This window comes from Neoarius graeffei, chromosome 14 (assembly GCF_027579695.1).
Source record: "Neoarius graeffei isolate fNeoGra1 chromosome 14, fNeoGra1.pri, whole genome shotgun sequence".
In the NCBI taxonomy this organism is placed as follows: Eukaryota; Metazoa; Chordata; class Actinopteri; order Siluriformes; family Ariidae; genus Neoarius; species Neoarius graeffei.
In genome coordinates, this window is record NC_083582.1 from 64,547,098 (window position 1) to 64,573,922 (window position 26,825).

General features: G+C 40.4%; 1 protein-coding gene across 1 annotated transcript in view; it reads right to left on the bottom strand.

The window, feature by feature from the left end:
• ldb3b (LIM domain binding 3b) overlaps positions 1-26,825 on the bottom strand; it is a 46,661-nt gene that overhangs the window by 7,431 nt on the left and 12,405 nt on the right. Inside the window, exons 3-7 of the mRNA XM_060940224.1 lie at positions 20,200-20,351; positions 13,938-14,013; positions 10,630-10,652; positions 6,959-7,159; positions 6,378-6,404 (exon numbers count right to left, since the gene is read on the bottom strand). Of these exons, the coding sequence (XP_060796207.1) occupies positions 6,378-6,404; positions 6,959-7,159; positions 10,630-10,652; positions 13,938-14,013; positions 20,200-20,351 (479 nt within the window). The remainder of the gene's footprint in view (positions 1-6,377; positions 6,405-6,958; positions 7,160-10,629; positions 10,653-13,937; positions 14,014-20,199; positions 20,352-26,825) is intronic.

The window sequence follows — 26,825 nt, forward strand, 5'->3', positions numbered from 1 at the left end:
AAAATATGTGAAAAATAAAGACAGTGAGGGCGGCACTGTGGTGTAGTGGTTAGCGCTGTCGCCTCACAGCAAGAAGGTCCGGGTTCGAGCCCCGTGGCCGGCGAGGGCCTTTCTGTGTGGAGTTTGCATGTTCTCCCCGTGTCTGCGTGGGTTTCCTCCGGGTGCTCTGGTTTCCCCCACAGTCCAAAGACGTGCAGGTTAGGTTAACTGGTGACTCTAAATTGACCGTAGATTGTGAATGGTTGTCTGTGTCTATGTGCCAGCCCTGTGATGACCTGGCGACTTGTCCAGGGTGTACCCCGCCTTTCGCCCGTAGTCAGCTGGGATAGGCTCCAGCTTGCCTACGACCCTGTAGAAGGATAAAGCGGCTAGAGGAGATGAGATGAGATAAAGACAGTGAGCAAAAACAAACCCATAACTGAAGACAAATAAAATTACTCAATCAATTATGACAAAAGAAATGCTGACCTAGAAACAAGGACGGGCCGGTCTATCTGCACACAACCATAAGCTGTAAATAAATGTTTCAGCTGAGGGAAGATTTACGGGGGAAAGTATTTTTAAAGACCTGCATGAATATTTATTTATTTGTTTGTTTGTTTGGTTGGTTGGTTGGTTGGTTGGTTGTTTAAATGGAATCACAAGTCAGTTCCATTTGCCACAGCATCTTCTTTTAATGCAGTGCAACACTTTAGATTCAACATACCAGGTGAGATACTTAAAACAATTTAAATATAGCCATCTTCATTGATGTATTGCTGGGTTTCACGTGACGTCACATCAGCCTCATTAGTTATTCAAAACTTTAGCTGGTGGTCAACCAAAGCTCAGTTGACAAAGTGTTTGTATGGAGAAGGTGCATTGCTCTCATGAAAAATGCCTTACGCTTGCGTTGTTTTAAGTTGTTCAAATCGATCAAACCGTGAAACTGATAAAAGTTTCTTCAGGGTTCCTGTGAACTAATAAAAAAGGATGAACGAACACAGGATTTCACAAAAAGACGTTGAGAAAGGTGGCTTTTGAACCTCTCGCTGAAATCGAAGGGAGCCGAGTCGAAGCACGCTCGAGTTTCACTTGGTGAAAGGTTTGTATCTCCCTCTCAGCTATGTCCTTAGTGTTTTCCAAGTACTTTTCTTGATATGTGTCGTTATTTTACGGTACTTTTTTTAGTCATGAAGCGCTAAAGTCCCCAGCTGTTTCTTTGTTTACTCCTCACAAAGTCCATATGCACGAAGGTTGCAACGAAATTCTTCCCCAGCCGTACAGTTACAATGCGCCGTGATCACTTCTCCGTCTTGTTTAACTAAGATCCAGGTCTTTAAAGGGGTTTCTGATGATCTTTGTGAATAATTTAGCTGAGAGATAAGAGCCAACACAAGTGAGAATCAAGCAAACTGTTGTTTGTTTACACTTCAACTTGCAGCACTTCGTTGTAAAGACGTGAAAAAAAAGCTAAAAAAAACCCACATACTTGCACGGGCAAAAACAATACAGGATTCATTCAGCAGCGACTTGATACCGAAGTTCCTTTACCCAGCCACATACAAAAAAGTTGTAAGCCTCCATACTCTTCCAAGCTTTCATCTGTTTTGCGGTGTAGAAGGACGTCTGCAACACCAGATAGTTCGAGATGTCGGGGAACTCGACTGAAGGGTCGTTTTCAAGATCGTATGACAAATCCTTCTTTCCCAGACTGTAGGGGTCGATTCCATTGCACTTAGCAATCTTCTGAATAGATCTAAAGCGAGCAGTGGCTTCTAGATTACGAGCATACTCTAAGTTATCGCTAGTTGTTTGCACTACAGCAGCCGTTTAGACCACCAGCTGTTTCACTTCCGGTAAAACCGCTAAGAAAAGTCACGTGACTGAAACCCAGCAATATGGTGTACATAGTTTTTCTCCTCTATTTTCACATCACACCATTTTCTTTCTTTTTTCTTCTAGATTTTGAACTTTTCGTGTGATGTTACACTGTCTTCTTTTTTTTTTTACAACATTTTTTTTTTTACACCATTGGGCAGCATGGTGGTGTAGTGGTTGGCACGGTCACCTCACAGCAAGAAGGTTCCGGGTTTGAACTCAGCGGCCGGCGAGGGCCTTTCTGTGTGGAGTTTGCATGTTCTCCCCGTGTCTGCGTGGGTTTCCTCCGGGTGCTCCGGTTTCCCCCACAGTCCAAAGACATGCAGTTAGGTTAACGTGGGGCGGCCTTGGGCTGAGGTGCCCTTGAGCAAGGTACCGAACCCCTGACTGCTCCCCGGGCGCTCTGGTGTGGCTGCCTACTGCTCTGGGTGTGTGCGTGTGTTCACTGCTTCAGATGGGTTAAATGCAGAGGATGAATTTCACTGTGCTTGAAGTGTGCATGTGACGAATAAAGGTTTCTGTTCTCTTCTTGTCATTCTGTGTTTCTCGCCCTCTGCGTGCTTGTTCTTTTACAGTGGTGCTTGAAAGTTTGTGAACCCTTTAGAATTTTCTATATTTCTGTATAAATATGACCCAAAACATCATCAGATTTTCACACAAGTCCTAAAAGTAGATAAAGAGAACCCAGTTAAACAAATGAGACAAAAATATTATACTTGGTCATTTATTTATTGAGGAAAATGATCCAATATTACATATCTGTGAGTGGCAAAAGTATGTGAACCTCTAGGATTAGCAGTTAATTTTAAGGTGAAATTAGAGTCAGGGGTTTTCAATCAATGGGATGATAATCAGGTGTGAGTGGGCACCCTGTTTTATTTAAAGAACAGGGATCTATCAAAGTCTGATCTTCACAACACATGTTTGTGGAAGTGTATCATGGCATGAACAAAGGAGATTTCTGAGGACCTCAGAAAAAGCGTTGTTGATGCTCATCAGGCTGGAAAAGGTTACAAAACCATCTCTAAAGAGTTTGGACTCCACCAATCCACAGTCAGACAGATTGTGTACAAATGGAGGAGATTAAAGACCACTGTTACCCTCCCCAGGAGTGGTCAACCAACAAAGATCACTCCAAGAGCAAGGTGTGTAATAGTCGGCGAGGTCACAAAGGACCCCAGGGTAACTTCTAAGCAACTGAAGGCCTCTCTCACATTGGCTAATGTTAATGTTCATGAGTCCATCATCAGGAGAACACTGAACAACAATGGTGTGCATGGCAGGGTTGCAAGGAGAAAGCCACTGCTCTCCAAAAGAACATTGCTGCTCATCTGCAGTTTGCTAAAGATCATGTGGACAAGCCAGAAGGCTATTAGAAAAATGTTTTGTGGATGGATGAGATCAAAATAGAAATTTTTGGTTTAAATGAGAAGCATTATATTTGGAGAAAGGAAAACACTGCATTCCAGCATAAGAACCTTATCCCATCTGTGAAACATGGTGGTGGTTGTATCATGGTTTGGGCCTGTTTTGCTGCATCTGGGCCAGGATGGCTTGCCATCATTGATGGAACAATGAATTCTGAATTATACCAGTGAATTCTAAAGGACATCTGTCCATGAACTGAATCTCAAGAGAAGGTGAATCATGCAGCAAGACAATGACCGTAAGCACACAAGTCGTTCTACCAAAGAATGGTTAAAGAAGAATAAAGTTAATGTTTTGGAATGGCCAAGTCAAAGTCCTGACCTTAATCCAATGGAAATGTTGTGGAAGGACCTGAAGCGAGCAGTTCATGTGAGGAAACCCACCAACATCCCAGAGTTGAAGCTGTTCTGTACGGAGGAATGGGCTAAAATTCCTCCAAGCCGGTGTGCAGGACTGATCGACAGTTACCGGGAACGTTGAGTTGCAGTTATTGCTGCACAAGAGGGTCACACCAGATACTGAAAGCAAAGGTTCACATACTTTTGCCACTCACAGATATGCAATATTGGATCATTTTCCTCAATAAATAAATGACCAAGTATAATATTTTTGTCTCATTTGTTTAACTGGGTTCTCTTTATCTACTTTTAGGACTTGTGTGAAAATCTGATGATGTTTTAGATCATATTTATGCAGAAATATAGAAAATTCTAAAGGGTTCACAAACTTTCAAGCACCACTGTATATCAAGTGCAAATGAACTGTGTCAGGAATGTGCTTTGGAGGTGATCAACCTCTGCACATAAGTATGAAGAAATCAGCTTTTTTTGAAACTTTTGTTGAAATCTGGCAAAATTTTACAACTAAGAAATATTTACAAACTAAATATTTACTTTATTTAAAGATAGATAAATGGGGCCCATTGTTCATATTTTTTCACAAATGTCGAAAACTTTAAAAAAGAAAAGTTGTCGTAAAAGCCCAAATCATGGATCTACAGCACCTATCACAACACATTAGATGTTACATTATATCAGGGATCAGATGTACTCAGAACATTCCTTAGTATTTATAGTCCGAACAGCAGCGTGAACCCACTGAACCTATACCGCAGCCATTTCCTGCTTAGTTCATTAGTTGTGAACGTATAATAAAATTATCAAGTATATAATATAATTGGGGATATTATATCCTTGGGGGAAGCCATGGACTAAAGGTTAGCAAAGGAGCTTTGGGACCAAAAGGTTGCTGGTTCGAGTCCCTGGACCAGCAGGAATGGCTAAAGTACCCTTGAGCAAGGCACCTAACCCCCAACTGCTCCCTGGACTGCCCACTGCTGTGGGTATGTCAGGGTCCTTTTGTACATTGCTCTGGATAAGAACATCTGCTCAATCATGTACAACCCCGATTCCAAAAAAGTTGGGACAAAGTACAAATTGTAAATAAAAACGGAATGCAATAATTTACAAATCTCAAAAACTGATATTGTATTCACAATAGAACATAGACAACATATCAAATGTAGAAAAGTGAGACATTTTGAAATTTCATGCCAAATATTGGCTCATTTGAAATTTCATAACAGCAACACATCTCAAAAAAGTTGGGACAGGGGCAATAAGAGGCTGGAAAAGTTAAAGGTACAAAAAAGGAACAGCTGGAGGACCAAATTGCAACTCATTAGGTCAATTGGCAATAGGTCATTAACATGACTGGGTATAAAAAGAGCATCTTGGAGTGGCAGCGGCTCTCAGCAGTAAAGATGGGAAGAGGATCACCAATCCCCCTAATTCTGCGCCGACAAATAGTGGAGCAATATCAGAAAGGAGTTCGACAGTGTAAAATTGCAAAGAGTTTGAACATATCATCATCTACAGTGCATAATATCATCAAAAGATTCAGAGAATCTGGAAGAATCTCTGTGCGTAAGGGTCAAGGCCGGAAAACCATACTGGGTGCCCGTGATCTTCGGGCCCTTAGACGGCACTGCATCACATACAGGCATGCTTCTGTATTGGAAATCACAAAATGGGCTCAGGAATATTTCCAGAGAACATTATCTGTGAACACAATTCACCGTGCCATCCGCCGTTGCCAGCTAAAACTCTATAGTTCAAAGAAGAAGCCGTATCTAAACATGATCCAGAAGCGCAGACGTCTTCTCTGGGCCAAGGCTCATTTAAAATGGACTGTGGCAAAGTGGAAAACTGTTCTGTGGTCAGATGAATCAAAATTTGAAGTTCTTTATGGAAATCAGGGACACCGTGTCATTCGGACTAAAGAGGAGAAGGACGACCCAAGTTGTTATCAGCGCTCAGTTCAGAAGCCTGCATCTCTGATGGTATGGGGTTGCATTAGTGCGTGTGGCATGGGCAGCTTACACATCTGGAAAGACACCATCAATGCTGAAAGGTATATCTAGGTTCTAGAGCAACATATGCTCCCATCCAGATGACGTCTCTTTCAGGGAAGACCTTGCATTTTCCAACATGACAATGCCAAACCACATACTGCATCAATTACAGCATCATGGCTGCGTAGAAGAAGGGTCCGGGTACTGAACTGGCCAGTCTGCAGTTCAGATCTTTCACCCATAGAAAACATTTGGCGCATCATAAAACGGAAGATACGACAAAAAAGACCTAAGACAGTTGAGCAACTAGAATCCTCCATTAGACAAGAATGGGTTAACATTCCTATCCCTAAACTTGAGCAACTTATCTCCTCAGTCCCCAGACGTTTACAGACTGTTGTAAAGAGAAAAGGGGATGTCTCACAGCGGTAAACATGGCCTTGTTCCAACTTTTTTGAGATGTGTTGTTGTCATGAAATTTAAAATCACCTAATTTTTCTCTTTAAATGATACATTTTCTCAGTTTAAACATTCTGAATAAAATATGGAATTTTGAAACTTCCACATCATTGCATTCCGTTTTTATTTAGAATTTGTACTTTGTCCCAACTTTTTTGGAATCGGGGTTGTAATATAACAGTCTTTTTAAAAATTTTTCAACCAAACATTTTCAATGATGAAAGCGCACTTGGGATGAGAACACACTGAGTGTATGAGGTGAACTGTGATGACTCACCCCAGTGGAGATCCAGCATCTTCACCACTGATTATCATGTGATGAGCCAAGATGGACAGGAGCAACAGGAAAGGTGGAACAATGATGAGGTATAACGTGAGGTTGGATGGTTGATGGGTTGAGTGGTTGATTGTTGATGAAGTGAAAAGGAAAGGGAGGAAGAGGAAAGATGAGGTTGATACACATGACAGTAGGAGAGTCTGATGCCTAATCTTCTTTACTCACTGTCACGTTTACATACATACTCTGGTAACATTACACCTGAAAACAACCAATGACATCCCCTAGTGTATATATGAAGGAAAGCATTTGCATTTCAAGCTGAGTTTGCTCGGCTTAAAATAATGAGGCTTGTCCATAAAACTTACTGTGATTCCCAAAACTGCTAAATTATTTTCAGGAGACGTTGCTAATCTACATTTTCTGGCCCTAATTTAGAAATGGTTGGAAGACTAATATCCCAAGTAATAATAAATTGACAAAACACAAAAATGGGAAGCACTGTTGTGTGCAGTTTTTATGTATCTTACATTTCTCTCATTTGAGTACTATGGATTGAAAATACCACTGAGAGAACTTGCCTCAGATCACTGCCCCTTGCCTGAGCCTGGCCGGCGATGGCGTCCATGATGGCATCCTGTGAGTACATGCTGATGGGAGTGTTGTACTGGGCATGGATGATGGTGGCTTTACCTCCTGGGCCCTTCACCTCAATAGGCTTGTTAGTGGACAGAGCCGAATCCTTCAGTGCAATAGGGTTGAAGCTGGGAACATACTCTTGGCTGCCAAAGAACATGTGAGTAATGTTTGATGGAGAGAACATTAAAGATACAGGGCAGTGGTCTTCAGTCCTGGGGCTCAGAGCAGGGTGCAGTTTGGTGAGTTTCAGGCTTTAATACAACTACTACACCCATGAGTTAAATCAGGTGTCTTTGAGCATGAAAATCACCAACATGTGCTCAACCCAAGCTCTCAGAAAATACAGTACATTATTGTACCTTTAGGAGTACAATGGCTTGTCACTGGGGCAGTACCCTCTAAGGTACTTATTTGTACCCTTTATATACTGTACTGCTTGGGATCATATATGTATCTTTTTGACCTTAAAAAGGTACACACAGTTAGTTACTACCTTGCAGTCTAATAATGAGCCATAGGGGAGACATTAGTATAGATTGTACCTTAGGGGACAGAAATGGACTCCTACCGTACCCCTATTTCTAACAGTGTAGCTCCCCAGGACTGGGATTGATGACTCCTGTCCTTGTTGTAAGGATGTGTAAGTGACCAAGACAGACTTAACTACTAAAATCAAGCAGTGAGAGCAGAGTGTTTAGTACATATTTGTATGCTGGCCTGGGAAAACCCTTCACATGGTGAAAATGGCATTGCATTTTGTACTACACACAGGATATATCAAGTAGTTCTAAAACTAAAGACTTTCCTGAACTGAAATGTTTCTCTTTTGCACATCTGAACCACATGCATGGTTGCACCCAAATGTTTAGTTTCCACTCTGACTGCAGCACAGGAGCATCACAGACATTTCAAGAGCTGGCATCTGATTACAAATAGAATAGATTAGACTTCTGACTGCTTCGCTATGGCACACAGCTATCCATTATAGCATTGGATCAACATGAATCTTTTAGTGTGAGATCACAGTTAACAAGGAAAGCTTTAGACATGTTTAAACAGGCTGACTGTTTGTTAACCCACCTCTTTACCTCACACGATCTTTATATGCAAACTGCCAAGGCAAGGTTACAAAGTAAATTAAAACCTATGAATAAATTTATAGTTTGGGCCAATCCCATCCATTATCTGTAACCACTTATCCTGTGCAGGGTTGCAGGCAAGCTGGAGCCTATCCCAGCTGACTATGGGCGAGAGGCAGGGTACACCCTGGACAAGTCGCCAGGTCATCGCAGGGCTGACACATAGAGACAAACAATCATTCACACTCACATTCACACCTACGGTCAATTTAGAGCCACCAATTAGCCTAACCTGCATGTCTTTGGACTGTGGGAGAAACCAGAGCACCCGGAGGAAACCCATGTAGACACGGGGAGAACATGCAAACTCCACACAGAAAGGACCCCGTCGGCTCCTGGGCTCAAACCCAGAACCTTCTTGCTGTGAGGCGACAGTGCTAACCACTACACCACTGTACCGCCCCCATCCATTATCCATAACTGCTTATCCTGTGCAGGGTCATGGGCAAGCTGGAGCCTATCCCAGCTGACTATGGGCGAGAGGCGGGGTACACCCTGGACAAGTCGCCAGATCATTGCAGGGCTGACACATAGAGACAAACAATCATTCACACTCACATTCACACCTGTGGTCAATTTAGAGCCACCAACTAGCCTAACCTGCATGTCTTTGGATTGTGGGAGAAACCGGAGCACCCAGAGGAAACCCACATGCAAAGAGAGGGAGAACATGCAAATTCCACACAGAAAAGCCCCCGTCAGCCCCTGGGCTTGAACCCAGAACCTTCTTGCTGTGAGGCAACAGTGCTACAGTGCCACTACACCCCTGTGCCGCCCTTGGGCCAAGTTCCCCCCCCCCCCCCCCCCTTTTTTTTTCTTCTGATGGATTTTCCCAGACCACCACACATTTTTAATAATTTCTAAATGTTTTAGGATTCATGGAGTCAAGTTGTTGTTAGAATCAGACTACAACTACTGAGACTTGTTATTAGCAAACCAACACACTATTCTGGAAATGTATATAAATTGGAAAGGAAAGGTATACAACCATTATGATCACTTGTACAGTGGTTCAGCATTATGGTAGAGTCAAATGCACTTCATACACTTTACATACATTCACCATACACTTTATTGGAAACACCTGTACACCTACTCAGTCGTGCAATTATCTAATCAGCCAATTGTGTAGCAGCAGGACAATACGTAAAATCAGATAGAGATGTAGATACAGGCCGCAGAGTAGCTTCAGATAATGTTCTCACTGACTATCAGAATGGGGAAAACGTGACCTCAGTGATTTGGACCGTGGTGTGATTGTTGCTGCAAGACAAGCTGGTTTGAGTATTTCTATAACTGTGGATCTCTTGAGATTTTCACACACAACAGTCTCTAGAGATTACTCAGAATGGTGCAGTAAAGAAAAACATCCAGTGAGTGGCAATTCTGTGGACGGAAACGCCTTATTGATGAGAGAGGTCAATGGAGAATGGCCAGATTGACCCGATTTGAGCATTCTGACAACCATTTCTAACACTCTTTACAACTGTGGTGAGCAGAAAAGCATCTCAGAATGCACAACATGTCGAACCTTGAGGAGGATGGGCTACAAGAGCAGAAGACCATGTCGGGTTCCAATTCTGTCAGCCAAGAACAGAAAGCTGAGGCTGTAGTGGGCACAGACTCACCAAAACTGGACAGCTGAAGACTGGTCTGATGAATTTCTATTTCTAATGAGGCACACAAATGGTAAGGTCAGAATTTGGCACCAACAGCATGAATCCATGGACACAACCTGCCTTGTGAGTACAGTCCAGGCTGGTGGAGGTGGTGCAATGGTGTAGGGAATGTTATCTTTGGGCTCATTAAAATACCAGTCAATCATTGCTTGAATGCCACAGACTATTTGAGTATTGTTGCTGACCATGTGCATCCATTCAGTGACACAATTTACACATCTTCTAATGGCAAATTCCAGCATGATACAGTAATACACCACGTCATAAAGCAAAAGTTCTCTCAAACTGGTTTCATGGACACAATGAGTTCAGTGTTCTTCAGTTGCCTTCCCAGTGACCAGATCTGAATCTAGTAGAACACCTTTGGGATGTGGTAGAATGAGAGATTCACAGTTTGAAAGTGCACCTGAAAAATCTGCAGGAACTGCATGATGCAATCAATTCAACATGGACCAGAATCTCAAAGGAATGTTTCCGACATCTTGTGGAATCCATGCTGTGGAGATGTTTTAAGAGCAATAGAAGTATTAGTATAGTGTTCCTAATAAAGTGTTTATTCTTTAAGTGTTTGATGCTAAAGACGGGGTGAATTACATGCAAGATTTTAGCTCAGATAGTCAAGTCTGGATTAAAAGTCTAGTAGTTTCTGTCCAGTGTTTAGATTTCTCATAAAAGGTTGATCTTGTTATTTGTGATTAAAATAAGTAACATGCGACCTATAGTCAAAATGTTCAAGAAACATGCTTATGAACACTCAAACACTCTCTCACAGACATATTCAAGAATTTTACTGACGTTGCAGCTGTGTTGGCAATGACCTGGAGTGACATATAAAAATTAGACAGACAGCAAGAAAGAGAGGAATCTGTGTTAACTTTGCTGGAACAACAAGGCCACATAATAGAATGTAATTTCCTTTCGAGAAAAATAAGTTCATGAAGGACTGAACAAATGTTATTCCAGTCTTTTTTTCTGGTTCCAGGAACTGGTGCAACAGTAACCTTACCACACATGCCAACCGATATGTATTCAAATAGCCTTTTCCCAGGTCACGTGATGAAAATATTGGTTATTATTGGTATACATGTCTCATATGAGTGACATTCCAGTTAGTTAGCTAGTGGGTGTATAATGATTGACTGCAACAGAAGTCCCTGCTCTTGAAACGTAGTCAAAGTACAGGAACACTGAGATCTGAGCCTTCTATTAAAAGCAAGCCAGGTTTACATATAAATAATTAAATACGCAAATCAAATACAAAGATTGTGACCACAAAAAATACAAATAAAAAATACACACTGTGTAAAAGAAAATGAAATGACCAGTAATTTATATTCAATTATCAGTATTAAGTGCAAGTGTATCGAAGCTCTAAATAATCCTGATTGTGTCAGACATTAAAGTATGAGCTCTTGTACAAAAATAAACCTGAGATTAAAAAATGCAATGCAAAATGAGTATGTAGTGTTGCAGTAAGTTTTCCAGTTATGTGTCCTGTAAATAAAAACAGATCCATGACAGGATAAGTGCAGTTGTTCGGGATACAGTGTTACAGGAGCTGTGGTATTCTGGGTTCATTAAAAGAAAGAAAGAAAGAAAGAAAGAAAGAAAGAAAGAAAGAAAGAAAGCTGGTTGGTAGGTCACACCTCTATTAAGTCATGATGAAAGCATCCCTCATGGCACAGGACTCATGTTTGTTCCAAGTCTGGGATACAACACATGAATGTTCCTTCATGTTCTGGGACTGTCCAGAATTAGAAAAGCCTTTGTACTAATTGCAAAGGGGAGAGGTATTGTTTCTGAAAATAGATGGACATCAGCTTTTATGGGGAAGCCATGACCTAATGGTTAGAGAAACAGCTTTGGGACCAAAAGGTTGCTGGTTTGATTCCTGAGACTGAAGTGCCAATGGAATGGAATGGAATGGAATGGAATGGAATGGAATGGAATGGAATGGAATGGCTGAAGTGCCCTTGAGTAAGGTACCTAACCCCCAAATGGTTATCCCCAGGCTGCTCTGGGTATGCTGCTCTGGATAAGAGTGTCTGCTAAATGCCTGTACTGTTCGTGAAACTTTTATCAGCTGCCATTTCACCAAACACAAATCTGCACTTATAGCACATGATTACAAACTTGAATAAAAAAGCAAAATCAGTTTGAGAGAGATTTGTAGATGGAGAAACAGATCCAATAGGACTTGTTATGAATTTAGTCAAGAGGGAAAGGAAGAGGACCGTGTGCACTAAAATCGCCTGTGAGATCACTTGCAATGTTCCAGAGCAATTACCAGAATGTTCTGAGTGTTGCTTTTCGATAAGGTCACCCAACAACCTCCCCGGTGCTCTGCTATTTGAACGCTATCAAATCTAATGGGGTTAATTAAGGCCAATGGTGTTGGTTGAGGAAATAATATAACGAGTTGCCTTGCGCCTTGTAACCTTAACTATCCCTGGAACGACATTCCATTAAAGGCACCATGCTGTGTGGCCATCCAGAGAGTCACTGCAAAGTACAAGCTGACAGGACGGTTACACCTCTGGTTCAAAGTTATTTTTATCCCATACGCATGAAAATAACGTATGCAGAGACAGGTGTTTGTCTCACAGCAACATATTTTTCTTCCTGTTTGAAACTTGAATGTTTGTGATGAGCAGAGTTTTCCAGACGGTATTTTTTGAATCAAACAAATGTTGAACTTAATCAGTTTCTGAACTGATTAATCAGTTCAGTGCCCAAAATGATGACTGCATCATCAGTTTTTCATAAGCTAATCAGACACAAGGTACACCACCACTCTTACCAGAGCAGTTGGGGGTTAGGTGCCTTGCTCAAGGGCACTTAAGCCAGTCCTGCGACTCGAACCGGCAAACTTTTGGTCCCAAAGCTGTTTCTCTAACCATTAGGCCATGACTTCCCCTCCTGATTAATGAACTATTAAGCAATATGAAGAAAGAGGACAATGCAGAGAAGAGCTGATTAACCTAGATGAACGATTGATTGATTGATTGATTGATTGATTGATTGATTGATTATTCTGAACAATAAAGAAGAAAGATAAAAAAATAAAAAAATTTAAATAAAAAATGCAATAATCAAAACATCGTCATAAACAAACAGAATAGCGTAGCCACAAGGAAGTAACATAATAATGTTCAGAAAGGATTAGGAAGAAGTAAATAACATCCAATCCTAACCCTCTATACCACCGCTAATCAAACATCACTTTCCGCCATAATAAACTATATATACAAAAGAAAACAAAAGCAACAAACAAAAAGAAAACATACCAACATACCAAGACATACCAACATGGTATAATATCGACCAAATCAAATCATATATACAAATACTTATGTTATGCATATACACACACACGTCTATCCCGTACATACATATACACTTACCTATAACTATACACAAAATACAAGAAGACCAGTCACAGACTTACTCTCAATTTCATCATCACCTATAGTCTGCCTGTCCTCATTCTCATATTTTTATTAACATGTTTTTATGTAATTTTTTAAACAGTTTTATGTTGGTGCTATTTTTGAGTTCATTATCCAGACCATTCTACAATTGCACCCCACAGACTGTTATGCACATACTTTTCATAGTTGTTCTTGAAAATACAAGAAAATAGCTCATGAAGCAACCAATCAACCAGTTAGAAAGAAGTGTTCCTCAACTGTTCTGTGTGTGGTTGAGGGTTCCTATGGTGGATAGGGGAATATTGTTGGATTCCTCAAGAGAAACAAAACAACAACCCTTTTTTAAATGTGTTAGGCCTTATTGTATTACCAATAAGATGCTTCAGAGGGAGTTTGCCCTCAAATGAAGAACCTGATTGGATTGAAAGCATATTGCAGATTCTCAATACAGTCACTAGATTTACTGAGCTAGAGAACTCCCATGGCTTAGTAAGTAGATAACATTGCTTATTAAGGAGTGTAAATCTGAAGTTATCACTGTATTCCCTTTGAAAAGGCAGCAAAAGATGGACCTTAAACACACTGTTGAGAAAAGGAGAGGAATCATGCATGTTCCTCATTGCCTGTCACATAGGTGGACCACTTTGGTGTGAGTGATAGAAATAATATTACCTTCTGGTGAGGAATAACTGGCATGGGCGAGTCCATTCTTGGTGTAGCTGTGGGCACAGGGGCTGGACGTCTTGACCTGATGGGGACAAAACAATTAAATCAGTCATTAATGAAACCCTGTGTCTTCAGGAAATAAACACACATTATTAAGGAATAAAACCCAAAGTTTTTTTCAAAAGCTGTTATTTGGTGGTGCGATTTTTCACCAACAAAAGTGTATTCTGAAGTGTTTTTTCTCCTTTTATAACACATCAATTTGCCAAAGCTTTTCATAGATAGATAGATAGATAGATAGATAGATAGATAGATAGATAGATAGATAGATAGACTTTATTTCAACAGGGAGGCCCTTTCAACACAGCCGGTATCCATAGGGGCCCTGCAAAAATGATACTGATTTACAATTTCAAAAATACATTACAATAATCTTTAATAATCTCATTAATCTCATTAATATGATTAATCTAAAATTTCATTTAAACTACCATTACAATCTTAAGAGGAAAAAAAATACAATCAAATTTATAAGAAAAAAGATATATGAAACTGACAAAAATATCATAATAATTATATAATATAAATAAGACTATGAAAAATATGACCTAATGAGCCTTTTAAATTGATTTAGAGATGTAGTTGATTTAATATTTGCTGGCAATGAATTAAAAAGTATTGAACCTGAATATCTAAAAGTTAGTTTACCGAGCATAAGCTTAGGTTTTGGTAAATGCAGGTCAGATTTACATTAAGTATTATAACTATGAATACTTGAGTTCCTAGTGAAATAATCCCTCAAATATTTAGGAACTAAATTATGACGGCATTTAGATACTCGCAAACACTTATGAATTTTTCTGTTTGTTTCTAAAGCAATCCAGTTTAAAACTTCTATAGCATCTTTAGAGGAGTCTTGTCTGGTGATAATGTGAGTTGTTTTTTTTTTTTGTTATTTCTCCTGAGTGGGATAAATATATTTTTAAAAAAATTATTTATTTTTCTTTCGAGCTTGGATGTCAATTTCAGTTGTCATTGCCATGTTTTTATACTTTGGCATTTAATACAATGTTGCTTTAAATTTTGATTTTTAAAGAAAATGAATATGTTCTTAATCCTGAGTATCTGTTGTTATTTTGTGAATTCTTACCTTTATAATTTCATTGTAACTTAAGGTACAAAACACTTAAGTTGTCTACTGGTAGTGTGCATGAGGTAAGGGTCAGGGCTAGAAAACTAATAGTATACCTAGAAGGGTAATTGCAGTATACTTCAAAACTAAAAAGTGGACTAGATGTATATAACCAGTAACTAATAGTATATTTCCAATATGCTATAAAGTATACTTTTATAAACTAAAAAGTGGACTAGAAGTATAAAACAAGTAAACTCATAGTATATTTCCAGTTTACTATGAAGTATGCTTTTGTAAACTAAAGACTGGACTACAAGTATAGAACTAGTAAACTATTAGTATATAAGTTTACTTGTGGTATACTTGCAGTACAAAATAAAAAATACTAGTTGTATACTCAAAGTTGTCAGACTGATAAACCAATGGATGGATGGATGGATTAATTGCACCGTAAAATATTTTGTATATGTTGTAATCCATCACCAAGAGTTAAACAATAAAAAAAGAAATAAACTAACTTCTCTAATATATCCCTGTCTTCTTGTGGTGCTTTGGTCAGAGAAAATAAAGAAACACAAGAGGACTGGATAAGTCTTTTTTTTTTTTTAAAAGAATCTTGCTATAAAACTCCTGAAATGCCTTAGGACGATATTGTCCCTACTTGGCTTGCCAAAATGCAATCAACCTGAGCTTGCATCATTAAAATGTCTGAAAGGAGTCTTCTTGGTCTAATGTGAACACATTGGATTTATGAAAATGCTTGCAGTCATATCCTGGCTCTTTGTGTATGGGCTCATGTTCTTAAAGTCAGCCATAACGTTTGCAAGTTCAGACTACACTCTCAACCAAATGACAAGAACTATTTTTGTGGAAGAGTGAAAAGTGGAAGAACTCTGAGAACATGGGCTGGACTGCTTCTGTTTTGTATTAGATCGCCAGACAGAGAAGTGAAGTTGGTGGATGCGGAAAATTCGCTATTAGTGGCAAAAAAGTGCAAGAAGGGATTTTATAGGGGATTAATTTACGACTAATGAAAACTACCCATCTAAAATGCTACCACTCTGTTCAAAAAGAATGAATACATCCATGACATTTTCATAACTGACGAATACTCTGGAAAAACAGTTAGAGGATCTTAAAAGCCCTTTTACACAGCAGATTCAAGGTGGGAATTTTATGCCTTTATTCCGCCTCGTGTTCTGTATAAAACATCCAAACATCAGTAACTTTGCTTGTGTTTGAAGAGTGGTATACAGTGGATATAAAAAGTGTACACCCCGTTAAAATGATCGGTTTTTCTGATGTAAAAAAATGAGACCATGATAAATAATTTTGAAACTTTTCCCACCTTTAATGTGACCTATAACCTGTACAATTCAATTGAAAAGCAAACAAATCTGTTCGGGGGAAAAACATAAAAAATAAAAAATGTACAATAAGCTGGTTGCATAAGTGTGCACACCCTTAAACTAATACTTTGTTGAAGCACCTTTTGATTTAATTACAGCATTCAGTCTTTTTGGGGTTCACACCTGCCATCAATTAAAATGACTGATTAACCCCAAATAAAGTTCAGACATTTACTCAGTTGCCTCCTCCAGCAAAAGCCAGGGTTCACAGAGAGCTTACAAAGCACCAAAGGGATCTCATTGTTGAAAGGTATCAGCCAGGAGAAGGGTACAAAAACATTTCCACGGCATTAGATATACCATGGAGCACAGTGAAGACAGTCATCAAGAAGTGGAGAAAATATGGGACAACAGTGACATTACAGAGAACTGGATGTCCCTCCAAAAGTGATGAAAAGACAAGATGAAAACTGGTCAGGGAGGCTGCCAAGAGGCCGACAGCAACACTGAAGGAGCTGCAGGAATTTCTGGCAAGTACTGGTTGTGGACTACATGTGACAACAATCTCCCGTATTCTCCATATGTCTGGACTATGAGGTCGGGTCAAAGAAAAACATCCAGGCCCGGCTAAATTTTGTAAAAAAAACCAAACAAAAAACCCCCCAACAACAACAACTAAAAAAAACCCATCAACTCTCCCAAAAGCATGTGGGAAAATGTGTTACGGTCTGATGAAACCAAGGTTTAACTTTTTGGCCACAATTCCAAAAGGTATGTTTGGCGCAAAAACAACACTGCGCATCACCAAAAGAACACCATACCCACGGTGAAGCATGGTGGTGGCAGCATCATGTTTTGGGGTTGTTTTTCTTCAGCTGGAACAGGGGCTTTAGTCAAGGTGGAGGGAATTATGAACAGTTCTAAATACCAGTCAATTTTGGCCCAAAACCTTCAAGTGTCTGCTAGAAAGCTGAAGATGAAGAGGAATTTCATCTTTCAGCACGACAATGACTCCAAAAAAGTTTTGGAATGGCCCAGCCAGAGCCCAGACCTAACTCCAATTGAAAATCTGTGGGGTGACCTGAAGAGGGCTGTGCACAAGAGATGCCCTCGCAATCTGACAGATTTGGAGCATTTTTGCAAGGAAGAGTGGGCAAAGTCTAGATGTGGCAGGCTGATAGACTCCGACCCAAAAAGACTGAATGCTGTAATTAAATCAAAAGGTGCTTCAACAAAGTATTAGTTTAAGGGTGTGCACACTTATGCAACCAGCTTATTGTACATTTTTTATGTTTTTCCCCTTAACAGATTTGTTTGTTTTTCAATTGAATTGTACAGGTTATAGGTCACATTAAAGGTGGGAAAAGTTTCTAAATTATTTATCATGGTCTCATTTTTTTTTTACATCAGAAAAACCGATCATTTTAAAGGGCTGTGTACACTTTTTTTTTTATATCCACTGTAAATGTGCACAGCTAACAAAAGCACCTTAACACTCAATTACTCTGCTGCTATACTTGGGGTATTTGTATTTTCCCTGCGTAGATACATCACCCTAGATGCTGACACTCTGTCATGACACGTCACTTCTCTGGTTGTGGAACACCAGCTTGCAGTGTAAAAACACACACTGGTGTGTTCAGTGTAAACAACCAAAGCTGGAATATTGAGGTGTCTCCTTTACACCAGTCAAGTCAAGTCAAAGTCTCTCTCACGCCAGAATCTGGTCTTCCCTGGCAGCCTCCTGTCCCAATACTAACCAACTCTTTAAGATGTATGGGTGCGGCACCAATCTCTGTTTCAATAGCCCTCAGCCTCTTGCCTATAGATAGTTTTCACATGACGTCACAGAGTCGGGGATTCCCTAGTGGCGGCCATCTTACGGGTCAAGCTTACCGTACGGGTGACTGAGCACACATTGTAACACACGAGTACAAAGTCTTCAAAAGAACCCTAGCAGGCTATTTAAAGCTAGCAATGGTGCACACCTGTTGTATTCACGGCTGTCGTAATAGGTCAGATGATGAAGTCAAGCGGAGCTTTTATGGAATTCCCACTGTACGGGAGCACGAAGGCGAGCAAACAAAGAAACTCAGCATACAAAGGAGAAATCTATGGCTTGCGAGAATCAACCGCAAGGATTATCAGCCTTCCAAACACAGCAAAGTCTGCTCCGATCATTTTATAAGTGGTAAGTTGTTTAAATAAACAATCACTTGTGTTTAAGTTTGTTTTTGGAAACCAAAACATCATGTAAACAATCTCTGGAGAATGCCTAACTGGAACCGCTGAGTGTACGTTTACATTGTAATGTACACTTAATATCGCTCGTTTGTCACGTTTCTATTTGAAACTTGTCACTTCACTCACGCAAGGGTCATTTTTGAAAAACATTTTAGATCTATTCTGTATGATTTGATTTGTGTTTGGGATGCAAACAGCGCGCCTTTTGGCAGATGCCGCCTGAATCGCGCAGATCCGATTTTTTTTTTTTAGGGGGGGGCGTTGGAGTGTCTGATTATAATTTCAAAGTAAATTCTGTATTAAAATTACTAAATAAGCAAATCCGTTACAGTCCATGAAACAGGAAGTATAAGGATGAGAAAAAAACAGTTTAAATCGGAAAGCTGCGCACATTTGCGCAGCCTGAGCGGTGTGCAGGACTGCGCAAATGTGCGCAGCTTTGCGATTTAAACTGTTTTTTTTTTCTCTCATCCTTATGCTTCCTGTTTCATGGACTGTAACGGATTTGCTTATTTAGTAATTTTAATACAGAATTTACTTTGAAATTATAATCAGACACTCCAATGCGCCCCCCCCCCCCCCCCCCCCCAAAAAAAAAAGCGGATCTGCGCGATTCAGGCGGCATCCGCCAAAAGGCGCGCTGTGAATATATAAAGTTGTATATATCAGACAGCCTTTAAAGTTTGATGAAGTCAGTTTCAGGCTTTGGAGCAGGCTTTGGCAGTTTCAGGCTTTGGCAGCCCTGCATAGTCACTTGAAAATGCATCTTTATCCACTTCGTAGGGGTCAATTCCCCCAATCAAGGCCAGTTTGGCTGCATACCGTTGTCGTGAGATGTCGTCTAATGTATCTATATACTTCTGTTTGCTTGATTTTGCCGACATTGATCTTTATTTTAGAAAACTGACTATGTAACTTCATAAATTCGTCCGAGATAACATAGCCGGTAATGGCGATAGTCCGTTTTGTTTACCCCACAAGATGGCGGCTGGAGGGCGTTCCCCGGAATGCCGTGATGTCAGTGAAAACTATCTATACAGCTAGGGTTACAGTGGGGAGTTAGTCCTCTGGTAACCGCGAGAGTTTGACTCCCCATTCGCATTGCAGTGTGCCTTGCCAGATGGTAGTAGGTACCATTTTTATGATGGTCTTTGGTATGACCCAACTGCGAGTAGAACTTGCGATCGAGCGTCGGACACACTAACCACTAGGCCAACTCACGGTCCTTTATGCCAGTATAGCGGAATATCTATGTAAAAAGGGCTCTTGTGATTATCAGTTTATTTAAACAAACATTTCTATCTACTTCACTTCATATAGTTACATTGTCATGCTTAATCTTCATTGGTGGAAACTGACCATGTGTCTGTTTAAAAAAAAAACAAAACTGAAAAAGCTGCATTTAGGAATTAATTACAGAACACTTGTAATACTTGCATCCAATCAGTAGATCAAAGTAATCAAAATGAATGTAGATTGCTGGTGTCCCTGTCTACAATAAAAAGGGGGTCAGGCAGTGTGTGTGTGTTTTAATATTTACTTTTGCATGCTGAGGCTCAGTTTGGTAGTGGCTAATTTGATCTTGTTCTGGGCCTCCAGATGAGTCATGCCTTCAGTGCTGAACCCATCGATGGCTGTAATGATGTCACCTTGAGCCAGGTTTCCATTGGCTGCCTTGCTGCCCGGTGTGATCTGTGGAAAAACACAAATTAAAGAAAGGAATCTGACATTATTTCCAGTGGGGGTCTGAGAACAAGAGAGCATTTTTTAGTTGAACTTCCGTTTCATATCCAAGCAATTTCTTCCATTTCTCATTTTTGAACTTTTTATTACGAGAAGATGTTTGGCATTCCTTACACACTGCAAAAAACTGTAAACCAAATTTGAGGAGAAAATTCCTTAATACTAGTGAAATTATCTTGCTGCATGGACAGATAATTTTACTGGACAAGACAACTTGGAATAAGTTGGTTACAATCTAGAACTAGTTTCAATAATCTCAGAGTTGGTGTCTTGTATTCTTCTAATAGGAAATGCTAGATCGTTTCAACTATATTCAATATAATCTAACTTAAGATATACGAATACGAATACTTTATTGTCCACATGTGGAAATTTGTCTTCAGTTTCACCACAGACATTTAAACAATAAAATCACAATACACAAATCAAGCATTCAAGCACTGCATTTTGTAAAAACAGAAGAGAAAATTAAATTATTATAAAATACATTAGCACTCAAAAGAGTGTTTAAAAGAATAAAATAGCTAAAAAGTAATAAATATCATAAATACAATAATAAAAAGGTAATCAAACCAATAAAAAGGACTGGGGTGAATTAAATAAAAATCCCTGTATTATTTATCGCCCTTATTCCTTTAGGGACGAAGGAGTTTTTAAAGATGTTCTTATTAGCGTTGGGCACTCTAAAACGCCTCCCAGAGGGTAGAAGCTCGAATTCACAGTGAAGCGGGTGGGAAGGGTCATTTATGATTTTCCTGGTTTTGTTTAAAATCTGTTCATCATACATTATACTTAAGTGCTTTTGTGGCTTTCCTATTATCTTTGTAGCCATATTCACTATTCTCTGTAGCTTATTTTTTCTCTGCATGTTCAAGTTACCATACCACATGATCATATTAAATGATAGAATGCTTTCAACAAGGTTTTTATACACTGTTTGTAGGATGTCCTTGTTCACACCAAAGTTTTTGAGTCTACGGAGTAAATAAAGACGTTGTGAGCACTTTTTAAAAATAAAATCTGTTTTCTTTAAAAATGAGTTTACTGTCTATAAAAGTGCCAAGATATTTAAAATCATTCACAACTTCAACTGTCTGTCCCTTGATGATTATTGGAGATAACAGGTCCTTATCATTTTGAATGACAAGTTTTTTAGTCTTACTTACGTTCATTTCTAAAAAGCTATTTTGGCACCATTCTTGAAGAGATGATGTATGGCGGGCATAGGCATATTCTCTTTCCATATCACCCTGCTGCAGTAGACCAACCAGAACCATGTCATCAGCATATTTAAATAACCTAAAATGTTCTTCTTGGATTTTGAATTCGTTCGTATATATAGAGAACAGTAAGGGAGATAAAATGGTGCCCTGTGGTGCCCCAGTATTCAAAACAGTAAGGTCTGACTTAATATTCCCCAAGATAACCCGCTGAGGGCGGTCAGAGAGAAAATCCCTAACCCAATGAATTATTCCACCATTAACCCCTAAATCAACAAGTCTTTGCAACAGTACATGAATTTGCATAGAATTAAAAGCAGATGTAAAATCTGTGAACAAGATTCTAGCGGGGCGGCACGGTGGTGTAGTGGTTAGCACTGTCGCCTCACAGCAAGAAGGTCCGGGTTCGAGCCCCGTGGCCGGCAAGGGCCTTTCTGTGTGGAGTTTGCATGTTCTCCCCGTGTCCGCGTGGGTTTCCTCCGGGTGCTCCGGTTTCCCCCACAGTCCAAAGACATGCAGGTTAGGTTAACTGGTGACTCTAAATTGATCGTAGGTGTGAATGTGAGTGTGAATGGTTGTCTGTGTCTATGTGTCAGCCCTGTGATGACCTGGCGACTTGTCCAGGGTGTACCCCGCCTTTCGCCCGTAGTCAGCTGGGATAGGCTCCAGCTTGCCTGCGACCCTGTAGAACAGGATAAAGCGGCTAGAGATAATGAGATGAGAATGAAGATTCTAGCGTAATGAGAGGGAACTTGTAAGTGTTTGGCTAAGATATTAAACAGTGTTATAGTTGCATCATCTGTACCCCTTTGACATTTATATGCAAACTAATAGGATAATAAGATATCATTTTTGCAGTGTAAAAGAAAACAAGACACCAACTCTGAGATGATTAAAACTAGTTCTAGATTGTAACCAACTTATTCCAAGATGTCTCGTCAAGTCAAATGATCTGTCCATGCAGCAAGATAGTTTCACTCGTATTAAAGAGTTTTCTCCTCAAATTCAGTTTTCAGTTTTTTTGCAGTGCATGCTTGCTGTAATCATTTTCGGATGTTCAGTAGAAAACAGGGGGCGGCACAGTGGTGTAGTGGTTAGCGCTGTCGCCTCACAGCAAGAAGGTCCTGGGTTCGAGCCCCGGGGCCGGCGAGGGCCTTTCTGTGTGGAGTTTGCATGTTCTCCCCGTGTCCGCGTGGGTTTCCTCCGGGTGCTCCGGTTTCCCCCACAGTCCAAAGACATGCAGGTTAGGTTAACTGGTGACTCTAAATTGACCGTAGGTGTGAATGTGAGTGTGAATTGTTGTCTGTGTCTATGTGTCAGCCCTGTGATGACCTGGCGACTTGTCCAGGGTGTACCCCGCCTTTTGCCCGTAGTCAGCTGGGATAGGCTCCAGCTTGCCTGCGACCCTGTAGAAGGATAAAGCGGCTAGAGATGATGAGATGAGATGAGTAGAAAACAGAGAGCAGTGAGGTGGTAGCTTGGCTTACAGGCAGCTCATTAAAATGTTAAAAATAAAGTGTGCTGTTGAGAGCACACACCTCCCTCCATTTGAGCCTGCACAGTGTTCCCTTATTCTCCCACCTGCTGCTGCTACTCAACACACACCCCGAGATAACCCAGCTGCCTGCAACCACCGAACATGTTCATTTAAGATTTCCTGATCAAGAAACTTGTGGATACACTTTATCTTATTGTATGCATTTTAATTTTAATACAAACAGACAGTGAAGCTCGACTGAATTGACAATATTATGTGCATTTTCATATACAGGTTATGCTGTCAAATTTAAATTGCTTATTTATTTAGATTACACAAAAATGAAATGAAAAGGTATTGAAATTCAGTTTTATAAAAAAAATTTTTTTGAGCATTGCTGTTGTGTGTTTGCCTTGTTCGAACTTCAAATAAAAACATGTTAACAAAAAAAGACTAGTTCATCAATTAGGACAAAATAAATGCCACCCTATAAAACAATGAAGCGTTATTGTGTCTCTCAGAGCTGATGTTCTGCAATGGCTGAACTGCATTACTGGAAGATTTGGCACACAAGGTGACTTACTTAGCATTGTAGAGAGCTTCAGTACTCTTCAAAGAGAATGTTAAGTGCTTGACTTTCATAAATGTTGTACGGTATATCTCCAACGTGTAGGATCATTTATCAATGGGAAAAGAGAGACATTGAAGCCTTAATTAGTGCTTGAAGGGCATGGCAGCAAGCTGATGAACTGGTCCTTGGTGGTGTAGTGGTTAGCATTGTCGCCTCACAGCAAGAAGGTTCTGGGTTCGAGCCCAGTGGCCGACAGGGGCCTTTCTGTGTGGAGTCTGCATGGGTTTCCTCCGGGTGCTCCGGTTTCCCCCACAAAGACATGGGGTGGCCTTGGGCTGAAGTGCCCTTGAGCATGGCACCCAACCCCTAACTGCTCCCTGGGTGCTATAGTGTGTGCATGTGTGTGTTCACTGCTTCAGGGTTAAATGCAGAGGATGAATTTCATTGTGCTTGAGTGTGCATGTGACAAATAAAGGTACTTCTTAAAACACTGACCTTACTGTCTCTCACAAGTCTGCCTTTTGAAAGGTCCAAGACATATGACGTTAAAAAAAATCTACAGTACCAGTCAAAAGTTAACAAACTGTATCTGCAGTGATTTATTATGGCCTCCACATGTTGTCCTGTTGTAAAGTTATATCTTCTGGTGCCATCAAACAGTCAATAGTAAATAAAAATATGCAGTCACTTCCATTTCCTCAGGAAGTGCCTGACTCTCATCTCAAGTTCTGCAGTGGTGGAGATAGAAAACTAATAAGGAGCACTGGCCCAATTCGTCGACTGTAGTAATCCATATTATGTCAAGACCCGCTCAACAAAGTAAAAGAAACAACAGTCCATCATTACTTTAAGACATAAAGTGTCTTTTAATTAGCAAAAGTAAAGAAAAACCATTGAATTAGAAGGTGTGTCCAAACTTTTGACTGGTAGAGTCTTGACATTGTGTGTGCCACAGCCATCTCCACTCTCCACGTTCTGCCAGTCTTAACTGTCACTCCTGCCTCTGAAACTTCAGGGTCACTCAAGTCTTGGTACTGTAATATCTCCCTCACCTGGATAGCCTTAAACTCCTCCTCGATGGATTTCAAAGGGAGCCTTAGCTTGCAGGTATTTCCACAGAGGGAAATGCTACTCAAGCTCCCAGCCATTTCCTCAGGAAGTGACTGACTCTCGTCTCAAGTTCTGCAGCAGTGGAAACAGAAGACTCACAAGGAGCAATGGCCATAAAATCCTTGACAGTATCCAATGTTGATAAGTCTATGCTTTAAATTTCTTTGGGAGGTCTGTTTTGTTGACATTCTTCAACCATTCTTCCAGCTCCTCACAGGTGTTCTTGACTGCCATCCCATCTCTGGTACTGCTGCCAAAGGTCTTCCCTAAGCTTTTTACGGGCATCTCTGAGATGGCTGGGATTTTTAAACTTGAGATTGGTACTTGACTGGTCCATGACTCTGCTCTTGGTCAACACCAGCAACATAGATTTCATCAGCTAGAAGGTCATCCTCGCCCATCCCAACATTTGTTCCAGCCCCTTCAGTATCCATCTGGCTCTGGGTACCAACTCTGTGGTCATTGTAAGGTCATTCATGAAGGCTCAAATTGGTGGCTGCCATATACCAGACCTGGACTTGGCCCCTTTGCACACATGTTGCACTGGTTTCAACAGCATGTTCATTGCCAGGGTGAAAAGAATTACTGAGACTGTGCAGTCTGTGATGATTCATACCTCCAATTTGTGCCAGTCTGATATCACTGACCCTGCTGAGACTTTCATTTGGAAATCGCTGTAATAATCTAGAATGAGATCTCTGGTGCCTGCTGGAATGTTATATATCATGAGTGCTTCCTCCACAAGCTTGTGGGGCAGCGAACCATAAGCATTTACCATATCTAACCACAGCACCACAAGATTGCCCTCATTAGCTTGGAACAGGCTGATGTCCTTACGGTCATATTCCTTAGGAATCCATACCCCCTCAACAAATCTCCACTGCATTACCACCCTGCCTCTCTTCCAGATAACCCTGAAGATCCTCCAGAGCCAGTGTAACAGTCTTAGACAGTGTTTGTACATCTTATAAGAGGTTCTGCTAGATCCTGGTGCAGACCTAGATTGTGCTTTTTTCACCACATCTTGCAACTCTTTAAGAAGTGGTTCTTGGGTTTGGGTTAGGATTAGGCTCAGGGTGACATGTCAATGCCCTGCATTCCCCTAGGCTGTGTTCTCTGAGAGGGTCACTATAGGTTAAGATGATATGGTGATCCACTTCCTCTTTTGTGCAAGTAAGATGTTCACTTCATCTCTAACCCAAGAGTTGCTTGTTGAAGTCAAATGGATTGTTGATAAATGTAGTGCATCTCTTTGCCCTCTGTCTCCTATGTCTTTGATGCTACTTTGCTCTTTATAGGGTTAGTAGCTTTTTCCTGAGTATGAGGCAGAGCTTTGCCAGTGGTGCCTGATAGTCTTTTCTTGTACTGCTTCCTTAGCTCTTTCTGGATTTTTTGACAGTCCTCTGGTATTTGGTGTACAGCTGCTTAGCTTCCCTTTGTTCCTCGACATCAAATCTCTCTATGACCATACTCACTATGATTGTTGTCATTCTTACATAGCTTTCTGCAATCACACTGTACACCCATCATCAATTGTCCATTCCTTAATGTCATTAACCTTGTAGCTATCTATAATCTGTGCTTATCCTCCCCCTCTTGGGCTCCCCTGGGGGTATGCTGTTTTTCCTTGATCTGTAGCTTTCTGTGGATCCATCTTCTGAGACGGCATGGTTATGGATGCTAACCCAGTCTGTCCCAGTTTGCTGTCTTTCTGGCTGCCAGTTGTCTTCCCAGTCATGACCAATCTTTCCTGGCTATTAACCAGCCTGTTCCTGGTCATCATTGATTCTCCAGCTTGACAGTTGTAAAGATACATCTTCTGATGCTAAGTTAAGGCACATCATCAGAAGAACACCTTCAGAATAAATATTAGCACTTTGCATACCTTCAGTTTTATTGTGCTAGATGTTTTTGAAAGAAGATACTTCATACCGACATTGTACAATCGGCTTAAGCAGAATTTTGTTATAGCTTGTATCATTGCTGTAAAAGATATAGGTTCATTTCTTAAAGTAATTTCTCAAGTCTCATTTTATCTGAATAAA